The following is a 17,883-nucleotide window of genomic DNA, read 5'->3' as shown; positions in this document are numbered from 1 at the left end:
ACAATGTCACTGTACGGCACTGTACTCCACTATGCTGCTCTACTCAACACCAATCTACTCTATACCAATCTACTCTGCCACTCCACTCTATTCTACTTCACTATTTGCCACTCTACTCTGCGCCACTTCATTCCACTTCATGCCAATCAACGCTAATCCACTTTAAGTTACTTGGCACCATTCTACACCCTGCACTCTGCCATGCCACTCCATACCTTTCTACTCCATGCCACACCACTTTACTTTACTACACCTACACCACCCTAGTCTACGTGACTCCCAATCACTCTGCTCTACTTTACTCCACTCTATGCAACCCTGCACTACGCAACTCGATGCCACTCCAGTCTACTTTAGTCGAATCTATGCCAGTCTACTCTAAGCCACCCTAATCTATGCCACTACACGCCAGTAATTCTACTCTGTGCCACTCAGTTCTACGTCACTCCACTCTGTGCTACTCCACTCTATGCCACGCCACTCTGTCACGCTACTCTATGGCATCACACTCTATGCCACTCAACTGTAATCAACACCACCCTACTCTGCTACCCTATTCTAAAACACTATACTCTATGCCACTCAATACCACGCCACTCTATGCCATTTAACTCTGTCACTCTACCTTAGTCTGTGCCATGCTACTATTCATGGTGCCACACCACCCTACTCTGTGCTACCCTACTCTAAGCCACTCTGTTCTATGCCACTCTGTGCCCCTCCGCTTTCTGCCTCTCTATGCCACTCTGCTCTACAGCACTCTACTCTATGCACCCCCACTCTGTCACACTTCTCACTATACGCCACGCCCCACAACTCTACGCCCCTCCGTGCTATACAGATCTACTCTACCCCATACACCACTCTACGCCACACAACTTACTTTAAGTCATGCTGAACAACAGCCACGCTGCTGTACAACATGACTAAAAGACATTGGTCAAGCCAATAGCTCTTGCATAGGTGAGACCTATTGGCTTTCCCAATGCGTGTTTGGTTTGGCTCTCTCCTACTTTCCCTATCTCTTATCCACCACGTTAGATCTCCTCTCTCTCCTCCCTTTGTTCTTGCTACCCTTACTTCACTTATCCCTTTTCTTTCAACTTTTTTTCTTTGTAAGCTTCTTTGTCTTTTCTGTTTAAACTTTTCTCCTCTTTTTATCTCACATTTACTATGACTCCATCTTTTTTGTCACCACTCTTGCTCTGTTGCTCTCTTCTGTTCTTTGCCCAAGTTTTCCTACCTTTCTCCCTTGTCGCTCTCTTTATCTCTACTCTATTGCTCTGTCAATCTCAACTTCCATGCACCTTTTTGTCCCCTTCCATGCCCCCTTTTCCTAGTACATTTTCTCTCCCTCTCTCTTTGCCATTTCACTCATTTTACCCACTTGATCTCTTCATTTGCCATGTTAACCCTTTCATCTTTAGTCTCTTTTACTGTCCTCATTTACCGCACGTCTCACTCCTCAGGTGGCACTTCTGTCCCCATCCCTTATCTCTCTTTCATTTGATATGCATTCACTTTCTTTGTGGCCCCTTCCCGCACCTCCTGTATGCCCCGTCTTCTCGCTCCTTCCTTTCACCCTTCCCTCTTTTTTTCCGTTTCTGCATTGGATGTTCTGTCTCATGCACAAGTTCCTACTTTTGCTTCTTTCCTATCCAGTGTCTCTGCTTATTTCTCCATTTTCTGTCTCCCCCTTTTGTTGCTTCCTTGTCTCTCTGCCTTCTTACTTCCCGCTCCCTTTCTCTCTCCTTTGCTCCGGTTTCCTCCGTCCAGTTTGAGGGTATTTTGCCTCATCCCTGTGTCCCGTGTCCCTCCTTTGTCTACTCTAGGGTTTCTGCCATTTTCCACTGCTCTTCATCTCATTCGCATTTATCCTTTCTCTCAGCATCTCACTGAGCTTTCTCTCTGCTCCCCGTTAGCCCTTCTGTCAATCGTCGTTTCTTTCCCTTTTCTCTTCTTTCTCCTTTGTCTCTTCTTTCTCTTCCTCACTGTTTCTTTTCGCTCATTCTCATCTTTTTTTCTACGCCTCCTCTCTTAATCCTCTTATTCATTGTCTCTCTACCCTTTGTGTCTTTACATCCACCTCCCGAGTTCTCTTGGACCTCTTTTTCCTCATCCCCTCAGTCCCTATTAGTTTTTCCATTATTTACCCTGCACGTTCTCTGTATTCTCGCCCCATCATTCTCACCTCACAGTGATCCTCTCGGTCCCTCACCTGTTTGTTCTCGCCGCCACCCACACTTTTTCGCACTGGTCGAGTTCACAGAATACAGGAAGAGCCCACACCCGTTAGGTCACACTTGTTTATTCTCACACGTTCTCCACAGCACTTCGCTCCACCACCGGTACTGGTCCCAGCGAGCATGAGCCAAAGCTGCGACTACCCACGCTGGTCCGGGCTGGAGGGACAGAGGGTACTGTGAAGAAACCACGAAGCAGCCGTGCCGCCCACCTGCCTCACGTCTCTGTAATCCAGTGTGACGGCACTTCTAGAGAGGTCACATCTTGAATGGGCAAATCCCCAGGCTCACTACTCGAGGTGCTGCCTGCAGCTAATGGGGGTACAAGGCCTACTTAGTGTCAGTGGCTGCAGGGAGAACTCAGGTCTGGAGAGCAGTACCTAATTTTGATCACCAAGCTTTTACCCAGGATAAGAAAGGCAGAAAATAAGAAAGAGGGAGTGAAAACGATTGGAAAAAGTGGCAAGGGGATAAGAACAGGATCAAGAGGACCCCACATGCATAAATTAATTTTGGAAGACTAGCATGATGGAAGAATCCAGCATGGGATGCAATCAAGAAGAGGCCTTCCAGGCCGTTGGCAGTCTTTGCTTTCGATATCCCGACATTAGGGCACCAGTCACGATAATCTAAGCTCCAAGATAGTGTTGTACCTTGATTATGGTGACTACACTTCAGTCATTTTCTGGTTATCACATCACACTGAGGAAAAATGGGTATCAATCAACGAAGGAAACCTTTATACGTATCTCATTTTCTATTGATGCTAACTGGCTGTTTGTGGGCAAAACCATAGACTTAAAAAAGCTAAATGTATGTATTTTGATTTCAGTGAAGGCTTAGTTTAATTTAAAGTAAGAATGAAGTGGGAACCCTGTGAGTGATGTTATTTATTGGAAATTGTCTATAAATGTGCATGTCAGAAGCCCCTATAGTTGAGCTCTTAAAAATTGAAACCCTACTTTTTCATTTGTTTTTGGCAATAATTCATGTGCTCAACTCAGTTTACTTCCTTCGTGACACACGTCCTCTGCCAAAACCTTTGGCACCCTTTTTAGTCCATCCGTATTCCTAGAGTCTTTCTTCACCACCAAAGCCATAGCAGCCCACTACCAAGTTCTAAATACAAGCAAGGTTTTTCTAAATATAAGAAAGGTTTGTCTCTTTTATTCCACGCCCCACAGCTAAACTCCTAATCAATCCGTGGGTACTTAGTGAGCTAGACTACTGTAATGGTCTACTAGTGGGCAATCCCCCAGTAGTATATTCTTCCCACTAGAAAATACTCTCTACTTTGCCACCAGAACCCTATGCCACCTCCTAAAGCACTTAACTATTTATATTCATCATTATCAAGCCATCAGGTTATCAGTCAAAAACAAGTCCCTCTACAGACTGCAGATACTGGTATTCAAATCTGTAATAACCAGGGTACATTTGCAATACCAGAACCCAATACACTCACACTTGCTACCGGATATCTACCAATCAGAATCTTATGAAGTCACCAAACCTCTATGTGCTCCATATAGATTCCAATCATTTCATTAGTAATCCTCCTCCAGAAATAATTTCCCAAGTAATGAGAACATGCACCTCCCACTAAAACGTACACACGTAAAATAGCACCTGATGCTAGAAGGAAAAAAGTGATCACCTATGAATACTGACATGCCTCTGTTGTTGGTCCTCGTGCCCACCAACACACTGCAGCACCCAGACTCTACATCGCTGCTGCTCCTGTTGATTAGATTTCCTGTGTAATCTATCTTTGCTAATACCTGAGGGGTGGTGGTCCCTGGCGATCCAAGTGCCTCAGAAGGGGTGCCCTGTGAACCCCGTCCTTCTGTTCAATAATCCCCAATGGACCAGGGCTTTTTTACCAAAGCAAGTGCCCGTTCTTTGTTTTTTTTTTTTATTTTATTTAATTTTTAAAAAATTGTTGCTGGATTTGCGGATCTGCTGTGATTTTCGGTCCCTCTGGGACCCCAACACCAGAGCTAAGGGGTCAGTGTTTCCCTAACCGACACCCTTTTCTTTTTTCTTTTGTGTTTACGTTTTTTCTGGTACTAGGCTGAAGCTGCGTCCCAAGATGGCTGTCAACAATTTCTAGTTGAAGTGTTGGCAGCCAATCAGACCTCAGCACAAAAGCGGGTGCGTTCGCAAAGCCTTCACGTCATTATATATACAAATTTGAATTTTCTTCAATATGTCAAAATCTACTGAGTGGGTTTACTACGGATAACAAAAGAGGCACTTTCTGGACCATGTTCGGGCTGTGTTCCTCTTCAAAAACCCTATGGGAATTATCATGGGGAAAACACATTTGGGGCCCCCCTTTTTCTCAGCCCCCACTTGACGGATCACCCCAAAAAAATCCAAACCGCAGCTGAAGTGAGCGTCATATGTTTGGGAAAGTTTTGTAAAAATGTATCTACTGGCGCTAAAGTTATAGGTAAGTAAAAAAAAAAGTGTTTTCTATGCAAACTACTAGATTCTAACTATAACTACCTAGTGGCTACCACCACTATGTTTTATTTTATTTATATATATATAAATTTATATATATATATATATATATATATATATATATATATATATATACACACACTACTAGGTCATAGCATCTGAATTTCCTCTCACAAAACCATAGAAATTCATCAGTTATAGTTAGTTATTTCAAGTAACTATAAATCGTGGCCTAAGCTAACTATAACTCGTGCCCCCTTAGTCCAGCCACTGCCTTTGGCAGTCCGTTGCAGCGGCCTGGCCCTGTGGCCACCCCCCATAACCACCCAACCCTGAGCAACGGTATTACTTCATTCTTTTACTGCAGCCCTTGGGAGGTGGAGAATTTGCATGGCCCTCCTTAATTTTAGTGAATAGCCACAAGGGAGATTTCGGTCCTTGGGATGGGGAGGGGGATCACGCCCCTACATCTATTGATTGTTTAGCACCGGGGAGGTGGCGGTCCCTAGGGCTGCGGGAGTGGGGCGGGTGCAATGGCCCCCTGCACAAACGTGTTATTTAGCCCTGGGGAGGTGGCGGTCCCCGGCGCTTTTGGAAAGGCTATATGTGCCTCCCACATACATAATAAAATATATTTATTTTGCCCAGGGTCCCCCACCTCATTTATTTGTGTAATCACCCTGGGGAGTTGATGGTCCCCTGGGATAATATAAGCCTAAGGAAGGGGGCATGTGCGCCCTCCTCCTTTCGTAATGCCCCAGGACCTGTCCCACCAGGAGGGTCAAAGAAACAGGTGGGAGACCACCCTATTTTTTTTTTAAACTGTTGGCGAAATCCACAGACCCAGCTCTGATGATTTTCCTGACATTTCTTTTTTAAGGAAATGCTTTTTAGGCTTGGTGGTGACCGTAAGGGCCCCCTAGACCAAGGCTAATGATTCAGGCTGACCCTACCATGGCCCCTTTTTGTTTCACTGTTTTTGTGGGACTCAATGACTGCCAACGCTTCCTTGTTGAACTGGTGGTACCAATCAGATATCAACACTTGGTCAGTTGGATCCACAGAGTGTCTGCATGCCCAGATATCTATACTTTTTTGCCCTTTAATATCTCTGAAACTACTGAACAGATTTACACTTACTTTCTGGACCAAGACTTGGCTTTCTGACACATTTTGTGTCATGCTGTCCAGTGGTTCGGACTGTAGTTGTGTTCAAAACTTTGAAAAATCCAATTGAAAAAGAATGGGGAAAAAGTGTTTTTGGACTTCCCCTTTTTCTTGGCCCTGCATGACAGATCACTTGTAAACTTTGAACACAGCAGCTGAAGCAACTAAAGTATAAGTTTTGAAAATTTCCTGAAGATTCATGAAGCTGCACCAAAGCTATTGGCAAAACAAAAAATGCGCTCTGTGGAAACAAAATGGTCCTAACTATAACTACCTACTGTCGACCATTAGTAGGTGATATATATTTACCCATAAGTAATATATACATTTGCTAAGCAGACCTAAAGGATGCCTCATTCTACTACTGTGATCTCCAAATTAACCCTTTCTAGACTCTTCCCTCCATCCCTTATTGGATCACCCCAAACCTCATTTATTACTATGATCTTCCAAACATCCCTTTCTAAATTCTACTCTTGTGGATCCTTCCTCTATCTCTCCTTTTACTCATCTCAAACCTCATCTTACTATTATGATCGCCCAAATAACACTTGCTAATTTCTTCCTTCTTCTAGCCCTACATTATCTTATTCAGTCCAACTAACAGACTTGCATGTCCACTGCTCAAATAACTCATATTTCTCTATACTAATTCACCACTAATCCTATTCGGGTTCCGGAGTAGCATGCTTTCGGGTAGTAAGCGCTATATAACTACAATTACAATATTGTATATCAAATACCAGAGTAACTAGCAGAATTAACATGATATGAATGTGGATGTTCATATCTCTGTCCTGGTACTGACTGCCCTGTCTTTTTTACTTTCAGAACACTATTTTCAGGATGCCAAAGTCCCAGGCTGTTGGAGAAAGGGAGATCAAGACTGAGCCTTCCTTGGAGCTGGACACGGTGCCTAATGTCGCAGGTTATACCAGATTTGGCCACCGATATAAGTGCCTAACCTGCAACAAGTCTTTCCCCAGTGTGCAGCGGGTGCTACGACATGGCCGGGCCCATGATGCTACACACACTTGTGCTGAGTGTGGCAAGGAATTCAGGGACAAGTCCCGGTTACGCAAGCACCAACAGATCCACTGGCCTCGGCGCCCGTTCAAGTGCAGCTTCTGCGACAAGGCCTACAAGTCGGCTCTCGAGCTGCGTAACCATGGCCGCAGCCACACTGGCGAGAAACCCTTTGTTTGTAAGGACTGCGGCAAGGCTTTTATGCAGCCTATGTGTCTACGGGTGCACATGACTGCTCACACCGGAGACTTGCCCTTCAGCTGCAAACAGTGCAGCAAGTGCTATGCCACTCCTTCCAAGCTCAAGATCCACCAGCGTGTGCACACAGGTGAGAAGCCCTACAACTGCCAAGAATGTGGCAAGGGATTTGCAGACCCCTCAGTCTTCCGTAAGCACCAGCGCACTCATGCAGGGCTAAGACCATACCAGTGTGCCACCTGCCAGAAAACCTATAGTGAGCTGAAGGATCTGAAAAATCATGAGCGCTCTCACACGGGTGAAAAGCCATTCCTGTGCTCGGATTGTGGCAAGGCCTTTTCCCGCTCCTCCTCACTCACTTGCCATCTGCGCATCCATGCTGCTGAGAAACCTTACAAGTGCAAGCTATGCGAAAAGGACTTCACCCAGCTTTCCTCATACCAAAGCCATCAGCGTACCCACTCGGGGGAGAAGCCCTACCTCTGCCCTCAATGTGGCCGGATGTTCTCAGACCCATCTAGCTTCCGTCGGCACCAGCGAGCTCACCTGGGTGTCCGGCCATATAAGTGTGATAAGTGTGGTAAGTCATTCAGACAGCCAGCTGACCTGGCTATGCACCATCGCATCCACACTGGTGAGCGGCCATACAAATGCCCGTCATGCGACAAAACATTTGTGGCGTCCTGGGACCTGAAACGGCACCAGCTGGTACACACTGGCGAGCGCCCCTTTCAGTGTCCTGAGTGTGGAAAAACCTTTGCTGAACGCTCAAGTCTTACTAAGCACCACCGAGTTCACTCAGGGGAGCGCCCCTTCAAGTGCCAGGAGTGTGACAAGACCTTCATGGTGTCGTCCAGCCTTCGCAAGCATGAGCAGACACATCGAACCACACCGACTGAGCCATGCCCCAAGTGTGACATAGTCCTAGAGGAGACAGCTGAAATGCCCAAGCACAATCGTGCTGTGGTTCAAACGGATACTCCTGCTTGCACTCACTGTGGGATAACGTTTCTCTCCCTGGGTGAGCTGAAAGAGCATGAGCGGACTCACCCAGGTCATAAGCCCTTCCAGTGCCTGGAATGTGGCAAGTCTTTCTCGGACCGATCAGGACTGCGCAAGCATGAGAAGATTCACTCTGGAGTACGACCCCATACCTGCTCACACTGCAGCAAGGGCTTTATCAGCAACTCTGACCTTCGTAAGCATGAGAAGACTCACAATAGGGAGAAGGTCTTCAGCCTGTATGAGCCACTTGTGACCTTCCTGGAGCAGCCGGAGCTGGACAAAGTGACAGAAGGAGCCATTCCAGAACCCTTGCACCAGACTTCCTAAGTTCCATCCTCCTAACTAGATTTCCAGTAATGATTTTGCCAGGAGAATTATAACTGTGCTGAGGTCCCTGATGTATTTCTGGTACCATCTGCACAAACATACCCTGATTTTCTTAACAAAGTCATGAACATGGGGCAGAGTTCCATAACTATTTGCACCACTGCAGTGAAACGTTTTGTTCCACTACCCCTCCCCCCCCTCCTCTGCCACAATACCTCAGTTATTTAAGTAAGTGAGAAAGAGTTATGCTTACCAGGCAGTCACCTTCCTGCACTGCAACAAGTTTCTTCCCTGGGGGAGTGGAACTCTGTGTTATTCCATCCCAGAGTCCAATATGTGTTTGGTGGAGGGTAGCTGGTGTAGTGGATCTTCCAAACAGGAAGCCCCCTTGTTCCATTTAGATCAGGTCACAAAGTTCTTGTTGTAGTGAGTGTAAACTTCCTCCTTGTCCCATGTCCTGTCCTAAGACTTGGTGGATGAGAATACTTCTACAAGGTCTTGTGTCTCGATTGAAATTGCTGGATTTCTTAGGTTGGTCTGCTAGCTTGGGTATTTCGTTCTTTACCAGTATCAATGGAGGGTAAAATCCCTATCCCGGAGATCAAGTTCTTGAACTATGTGCGCACACAATGTGAGAGTGACATCTGCATTGGCCCCAACCCCCTAGACAAGTGTCATAAATATGTTTGTAGGCTTATACTGCAACAGCTCAGGCAAGAGCACCGAAGGCAGCAGGTGCTCAGAGTGTTTTCATGAGATGTGTGGAACTGTTAATACAGGTTTCACCCTTGCCCTTTCCCATCAAGTTTGGTGTCTTAATGAGTAACACAGTGGTTCTGGGATTTTATGCAACAGACTGGGGCCCATACAGCGAGGCATAGTAAAAAGGATCCTTAAGTTAGAATTTGCAGACTGTTTGCATGAAGGGATTGAGGCTTTGCCTCTGCACGATTCAGTTGATGTGGCTGGGAATACAGTATATTCATATATTTTCCCTGAAGATGGATCCAGGATGGTTTGTGCCATTGTCTTAGGAGTATATACACAATGTCAGCTCAATATGTCCTGGCCCCACCTACTAAAGCTGTTTCTCAGTGTACAAAAGCTACGCTGCATTTTGCCACACAGACCGTGCTTTGGGGGTATGTATACAGTTCATTTAGGTGTGTTGCATTCATCCAAAGGGTGATCTTCAGATTTCCTTCCTTCCCCGGGCTCTTGTTGTTTACTTTGTGCAGGAGAGGTGCTTGACCAACAGGTTCTGCCAAAGTGTCTCATCTGCAAAATAAGTGCAAGATTGGAATTGGACATTGCACACGTCTGTTCTTACGTAGGTTCTTCCCATTACTTCATTGAAGTTGGAGCCCAGCATGATGTGCTGAAGGAGAGAAGGACTTCTTGCTACAGATGAGATGAAACTAGCACTTTTTCCTATCCCCATTGATGAGTTCCAAAAAGCTTTGCTAAAGGGAAGTGGGCTTTGCCAGAGCACCCAGCTGCATTAATTGATTGTGTTACAAATGGGTCTTTCTTCTCAAATTTCCTCTTGGCAGTGGTGTAAGGGGAGGTTGTATGGGAAAAGTGGGGTAATGGCTACAGGTCTTTGCAGTCCTCTGAACTCCCAAACCTTGCACTCCATGCACCTCATGAGTTGGAATAGCTTGCATTCTCTACCTTTAGTTCCCTTTTCAAATTCGAGTGCACAAAAAAAGCAGGGTTTCCATTCATTTTGGATGTTCACTTTTAAAATCAGCATACATTGTTGACTTTTGTGTCCGCCTTTGTTGTCACTCAGCTTTTCTTCTATCCCTCTCAGCTTTTCTTTTCTAGTATTTCTCTCATTCCCATTTCATTATTCTTTCATTTCTTTCCATGGTCTGTTTGGATGTACAAACAATGAGTTAAAAAAAATTCCAGGCCTATGAACCAGCCATCTCCTTCCAAAGATTCCTGCGAATCACCTCTTCCCTTCATAAGGCATGGCGGCGTGGACTGACTGCAGTTCCGCTGTATGAAACGGTCCTTTCAGATCATCTGGAAAGGCGCTTGTATTTATTTCCCCTGGTTCCCACTCTTTTTATAAGTGTAAAGCGATCAGTGTTGTCAATAATTTTGCAAAACATATTATATTTATATATATGAAACGGCATTGTGTTTTTTCCACTGTGCATTTTTGTTTTCCAAGCAAAACCTACTTTTCTTTGTCATTCGTTCCTCTTTTTCCTAACAGCTTCTCCAGTGTTCACAGTTCTGTATGATTAAATATATACGTCTTTTAATCAATATTTACTATTTTCATTCTGAAATGTCTCCCTATGCAGCGCTTTTTGGGCATTCACAATGATCTATACTTTAAAGAGGCGAAGTAGTTGTAAGTGCAGTTTGCTTTCCACATAGAGGAAATGTCCTAGTTTCTACTGCTTCTGTCCCTTTATTATTTGGTAACTGTGAGAAGGGCACAGGAAATCTCCCTGCAAATTATCAAGGCTGTCTCTACCTGAAGAAAGCAAAGAATTTGAATGAAAATGCTTCAGTAACAACCAAAGATATCTCATCATCCATCATCAGCCGACCATGGACAGCAGTAGACACATGACAAAATATCTGGCACAGCTCAGAGGATCCCAAGTCATGTCACCTGTCATACCTGAACAAGTTATGATAGTAATGCCTGCTTGGATGGGATGCCATGTATAGCATTTGCAAGACCCATACAAGGAAATCCACTGACACCACCCACTGTAGTCTCATGTTGCAATATACACAGTGCCATTAACTGGCAGGAGCTCATTGTGAAGATCGTACGGGTAGTTGCAGAAATGAACATCCACCCGATAGTGACAACAGTGGTGAGCCACATCGCCAGACTCTTCCATAGTGAAGAAATGAACTGTCATGGCAGCCAAGACTTGGCTAAACTCTGCGTTCTCAATGTAAAATTCAAACAGTATTCAGAAGAAAACTGATGAACTCCTGTAGCTGATAGAATCTGAGAATGTGAGTGCACTGCTTATCTTTGAGACTTAGCACCAATGAGGGCAGTAGCTTAACCTTGCAAATGACAGAGTGTATTGCAAAGACAGCTCGAATGGATCCAAGGACAGAGGAACAGCTGTGATCATCAACACAAAAGTAAAGCATTAGGAGAGTGCGCTACCACCAGCAAGGAGCATTTAAGCAACTCATATACTGGCCCTCTTAGTTGGACTTCCACCTACTCCTCCCCCAAACAAAGCTATGCCCAACTGGCCTAGATAGTTCTGTATTGTATTGTAATAGTATTTATTTAGCGCTTACTACCCCTGACGAGGCGTCAAAGTGCTTTTCGGCGAGTAGCACGCTACTCCGGAACACAAAAGGAATTAGTGGTAGATTGGTATAGGGAAATAAGAGTACAGTTTTAGTATTATTATGAGTTAATTTGAGCCACGGATATGTGAGTGTTAGTTGGATTGACTGAGGTAATGTAGGGGTGAAGGAGGGAAGAACCCAGAAGTGTTAATTGGGAGTTTATGGTAATAGGATTTAGGCTTGGGATGAGTAAAGGGGGGAAGTAGGAGGGAAGAGTCTGTGGAAAGGGTTAGGGAGATCATAGTAGCAGGAGGGGTTTTGGATGAGTTAAAGTTGAGATAAATGAGGGAGTATTTAGTAGGGTTGTTTGGGAGATCATGGAAGTAAAGCAAGGGTTTGGATAAGTTAGATGTGGAAGAGAAGGGAAGAGCTTAGGCAGGGTTATTTAGGAGATGAAAGTACTAGAATGGATTTGGGATGAGTCAGAGTGGAAATGGGGGATAGATTGATAGACATGACATATGGTGATGGGTAGAAAAAAGGTGACATAAAATGAGAGCAGGGATTCCTAAGTATCTAACATAACTTATCTAGGAGCTATGCAATGACCTATGAACATGTTAAGCATAGAATAACACACACACACATATATATATATATTTAAACCATGACTAAATATACATTAAACAGGAATAAAGAGTATGTGTGTAGTTTATTGTTATGATGTAGTAGTGATACATATTTTCTAAAGAACTATATATAACTAGAATATACACATAATCAGATAAAAATATGTATCAACATAGGCATATGCAGTCCATAGCTGTTTGAATATGGTAGTTATGAAGGAAAGAGCCAACTCTTGAGTAGTTTTCTGAAGACAAGATAGTTATCTGTGGCTCTTTTAATTGGGGGTAATGAATTCCATAGTTTGGCTGCTTGAGCGGAGAAGGATGCACCACCTACAGTCTTTTTTCTTGTTTGGTGGTGTTCTAAGGCGGGGTGCCAATCCTGAGCGGAGGTTTCTTTGTTGAATGTATTTGGTTGTTTTGTTTCTGCTAAAAAGCGATCCTGTTCCATGTATAGCTTTGTGGGTGATAACAGTACTGATCATGCACCTCATGGGAACATTTCATACTGAACTGCCAGGTCCCCTCCAGAATAGGACACAAATAACCATAAACCAATTTCAGCCAATTTGGCCTCTTCGGCAGAGTGCAGCTCAAATCCTATGGCACATTGATGTAAGAGCATGTTTCTTGTTCTTAAAGAATCCAATGCGACAAAAACCAAGGTGATTGGTGGAGTGCTTGAATTAACATTAGCCTCTGGCTGCATTCTAGTTCACTATTCTCTGACCACCATTCCAACAGGAACAGTCCAGCCAAACGGTCAGGCCAGGTTCTTTTTGCCCTCAGTTGCATGCCCCAGTGTGATTGGTATGCCTAGATGTGGGTACTGTGCCATGGACCTTAAGCTGAAGAGGCCCAAACAGGCCGAAACTGGTCGGCGGTTGATTGTGTTTCCGTTCAGAGGAGACTTACTATTGCAGGTCTGGCAAAACTGTTCCGATTGGAAGAGGAACAAGGATGATTTGAATAGGACTATCTGAAGTGGTATTGTGGGCAATATAAGCAATGGACTGGTATGAGGCCTGAGTAAGTTAGAAGTGGCTAAGATTAATTTGAAGCATTCCACTCGTCACTTTCTTTTCTTCACAGTTGTGATTACAGCAGTTCAGTCTTTAGTTTTCAGAGGTAGGATCTTCTGAATTGATCTGGCAGAGGGAACACATTTGCTAAAATGCACTCATATGGAATACAACATGTTACTTTAAATAAACATTGGATTTAATTTAGATTAAAGAATAAGGTCTACACATTGGCCCATTCCACTTGACCCTATTATGTAACTTTGGGCCAGCCATGATATGCAAAGGTGCCTCAGTTTCTGTTTTCCAAAATTTTTTTAAATGACCAATCTGTGTCTCAACAACTGAGCATTTCCATGGACATGTAGACAAAAGTCTTGTCATAGTCCAAGTAATGTGATTTTTAAATGGGGGACATACACTGATGGGTGTGTTTTTACTGCTGGGGCCACTGCTTCTTATCTGTCCTGGACCTCTGCCCATGCTTCACTGGAGCTGTATATTATCCCAGGTTGGAGCAGTCATGGAGCTCCATCGTTGGGGACCACAAGCCCTTGCTGGGTTCCCACCTGCTGTCAACTGTCTACGGTATCAAAGCACAAGGGAGTCCCACTCTGCTGGGGGACGCGTGCAATGACTCGGGTGTGATTTTACTGCTGGGGCCACCTCTTCTCATCTGTCCTGGACCTCCGCCTCTGCTTCAGTGGAGCTGTGTAATATACTAGGTTGAGCTGTCAATAAGAGCGATGTCGGTGGACCACAAGTCCCATAAGCCCTTGCTGAGTTCCCACCTTCACTGCTAAAGCACGAGGGAGTCCCACTGCGCTGGGGCGACGCATGCACTGAAGTGTGTTTTACTGCTGGCGCCATCTCTATTCATCTGTCCTGGAACTCCGCCCCTGCTTCATTTGAGCCGTATAATATCCCATGTTGGAGCCATCACGGAGTGTGATCGCTGGGGACCACATGTCCCACAAGCCACTGCTGAGTTCCCACCTGCTGCCAATTGCCTTCGCTATTGAAGTGCGACGAAGTTTTGCTGTGCAGGATGCATGCAGGATGTGCCCGGGCAAATCCTGGGCCAGGGGCAGGCCCATCCTCGCCCGTCAGAGCCCAGAGGAGGCTGGGCCATCCCTGTAATGTCCATCTAATTTTACATCCCTGAAGGTACTGTGCGTAAGCTTTGTTACTGCTAGCAAAAGGATGCACCAGTGGGACAGTTTAAGCAGACCATTTCATGCCATCCTGTTCTGGGACTTATCAATTTGACTAACTGTTAGTTGTGTCTTGCTCTTCACCCCTCAAGTCTGAAGCGATACTGGTTTGGTCCTTGGAATGTGATAGGTACAAGGAAGGCAACCCAGGTTGGGGGGAGGGGGAGGTAATGGTAGGAATGAAAGGCAAAAAGGGTTGAAAACATGTTGGAGGTAACCGTGTTCTCAATTGCATAGACAATCTATTAGTCGAGTGTGAGGTGATATTAGCTCCAGTGGCTGCCGATTTGCCTCCTCAATCTAGGGGAATCTCAGCTTGTCTAGTCACAAGCATGTAAAACAGCATGTTCAAGGGATCTAAAAAACAGACCCATGATCCCGGCACTTCCTTGTCATGTATTTCTAAAGATGCAGGGACAGACGCCATGTCTGTAACAGACCCACTAGATTTGGCCATTCCTTGCAGTAATCGTTTTTGACACTCTTAAGTGTATCTGATGTCCTGTGGGTGGCCTGAGGGTGGGGGAAGCTTTCCTGTACACGCAGGCAGACCTGCTCCTCCATAAGCAGAGTTACTCAAGTGTATTAGCGAATTAAAGGCAGAAATTGGGGCCCACTGGTCCATGGTAGGAGACCTCATGCGAATAGTGAAACAACTATTAGAGGAAAGGCAGGGGGGGTCTGTCCGAAGGATAGTATTATGCTCCCCCAGTCTAATAATTACGCTGACAAAATTTTAGAGCTGTGTCCATCTATTGTCAGTTGCACTGGCGTGCTCCCAAGATAATAAAACAATGCTAGCAAAAGACTCCTCACTGATACTCCCTTGGAGGGGTCTAAGGGAACCCATGTTGAGATGAGTAAAGCTGATTCCCACCACTTACTTTGCAGAGAATCTGGTAACCTTGTACCAGGTAGTGGCACAAGAGTGTGCTGCTGCTTCTGCTCCCCGCAAACTATTTATGGTTAATGTGCCAAAGATCTCTTTGCATGCAGGGCAGGAGGGGAGGATTCACTGATTAATAAGGCAACTGTTAGAAAGGGGGTCTCTAGTTAGGTTAGCAGTCAGTTTACACACTGTCCAAGTAGGGACCCTCGGGATAAGGGAGATACACAGCTCGGATAATCCCTGCCCACCCTCTTTGCAGCTTGGCTCAAGCATTCAGGCTTACTTCAGTGTGTGAAGTATTTGTTTGTGCACACACACATATCACTACAAATGGACACCACACCAGTTTAGAAAAATAACAATTTTTTATCTGAATAAAACTAGACCGAAACAACAAAAATCCAACATACACAAGAAAAGATACCAATTTTAAAGTGGGGTCTCAATCTGATGCCATAAATGGATGTGTTGTTTTAGCACCAAATACCTGGTATGTGTGAAAAATAAAGCCACAAGAGAGATGGTGCGTCAGAAAAGCCAGCAACGCATCAATTCCTTATTCACAAGAGAGGCTCTGCATTAATTCATTCCCCATCGGTTAGGTGAGGCCCTGATACTTCCCCCTGCAGGAGAATGATGCGTCGATTTCCAGACAGCCTTAGAACCTTGCTGTGATGTTGATGTTGAAGATTTGACACCCAGGGTTGATGCATGGAAAATTACAATGTGCTGTGTGAAGGGTCCGCTGTGTCAAATTTCTAACCGCCAGACGCACACCACATTGAATTTTCAGTTGCGGGAAAGGAGCTGTGTTGATTTTTTGATGCGCACACACACAGCGGTGCATGGATTTTTCCCTGCAGGTTACTAGCCTTCCCTTCTAAGGGCCCAGGGACTGGATATGGCACCACTCAGCAAGTCAGGACTCTCAGGAGAATAGCCCAGGCACTGGGAGATTAATTCTTTGATGTTCCTAAGACTTCACAACAAGAGGAAAGCTCAGTTAAAGCACTTGGAAAGCAGGATGTAGAAAGCAAAGTCCAGTCCTTTCACTCCCAGGGCAGACGTAGCAGACCAGCAAAGCAACAGGCAGAGTGGCAGGTCCTCCTCAAGCATCCAGATCTTCTCCCTGGCAGAATGTCCTCAGTCCAGAAGTGTTCTGAAGTTGTGGAGTCAGCAGTCCAATACTTATACTCATTTCTGCCTTTGAAGTAGACAAACTTCAAAGGAAAGTCTCTGTAGTGCACAAGACTCAGCCTCTCCCTGTCCTGGCCCCAGACACTCGAGGAGGTTGGGGACTGCTTTGTTTAAGGACAGGAACAGCCCTATTCAGGTGCAAGTGTCAGCTCTCCCCTCCATTCTAGCCCAGGAAGACCCTTCTGGATATGCAGGACACACCTCAGCTCCCTTTGTGTGACTGTCTAGAGTGAATTCACAAGTAGCCCAACTGTCAATCTGGCCCAGACGTGCATTAAACAGCCAATCAGAGGCACAGAATGGTTAAGCAAGAAAATACCCACTTTCTAAAAGTGGCATTTTCAAACTTACAATCTAAACACCAACTTCACAAAAGAGGTGTATTTTTAAATTGTGAGTTCAGAGACCCCAAACTCCACATCTCTATCTGCTCCCAATGAGAAACTGAACTTAAGATCTTTCAAGGCAATCCTCATGTCCCCCTATGGATAGATAGGCCTTTCAATAGTGAAAAACAAATTTAGCAATATTTAACTATCAGGACTTTTAACACACTAGTACATGTCCTACCTTTTAAATACACTGCACCCTGCCTATTGAGCTGCCTTGCGCCAACCCTAAGTGTTACTTACATGTAGTAGTAGTAGTGGGTGCACTTTCCAGGTCAAACTGGCAGTTTACAACTGCATACACAGACACTGCAGTGACAGGTCGGAGACATGTTTACAGGGCTACTTGTGGGTGGCACAATCAGTGCTGCAGGCCCACCAGTAGCATTAGCTATTCAGGCCCTAGCACCTCTAGTGCACTTTACTAGGGACTTACTAATAAATCAAATGTGCCAATCATGGAGTAAACCAATCACCAACCCAATTTAGACAGAAAGCACTTGCACATTAGAACTGATCAGCAGTGGTAAAGTGCCTAGAGCTCTAAAGCCAGCAAAAGCAAAGTTCAGCACAGGATCATAACAGGCGGTCAGAAGCCAAAAAGACTGGGGTAACCATGCCAAGAGCTAATAGGTCTAAGACATGTCCCTCCCCCAGCCGAAAGTAGGGAGAACTACCCAACCTCATGCAAGTTTTCATCACTAAGGCAGAAGGACCTGGACAGACCATCAGCATTGGCGTGTTATGTGCCATGGTGGTGTTCTACCGTAAAGTCCTTTCCCTGTAGGGAGATGGACCACCTCACCAGTTTAGGAGT

General features: G+C 45.1%; 1 protein-coding gene across 1 annotated transcript in view; it reads left to right on the top strand.

The window, feature by feature from the left end:
- Positions 1-10,718, top strand: part of ZNF668 (zinc finger protein 668) — a 104,605-nt gene extending 93,887 nt beyond the window's left edge. Inside the window, exon 2 of the mRNA XM_069244195.1 lies at positions 6,711-10,718. Coding sequence (XP_069100296.1) covers positions 6,726-8,435 — 1,710 coding nt within the window. The 5' untranslated portion in view covers positions 6,711-6,725 and the 3' untranslated portion in view covers positions 8,436-10,718. The remainder of the gene's footprint in view (positions 1-6,710) is intronic.
- Positions 10,719-17,883: the final 7,165 nt, after the last annotated feature.

This window comes from Pleurodeles waltl, chromosome 7 (assembly GCF_031143425.1).
Source record: "Pleurodeles waltl isolate 20211129_DDA chromosome 7, aPleWal1.hap1.20221129, whole genome shotgun sequence".
Taxonomy (NCBI): domain Eukaryota; kingdom Metazoa; phylum Chordata; class Amphibia; order Caudata; family Salamandridae; genus Pleurodeles; species Pleurodeles waltl.
Note: the sequence above shows the minus strand (reverse complement) of the source record. Positions and strands in the feature narration are given on the sequence as shown.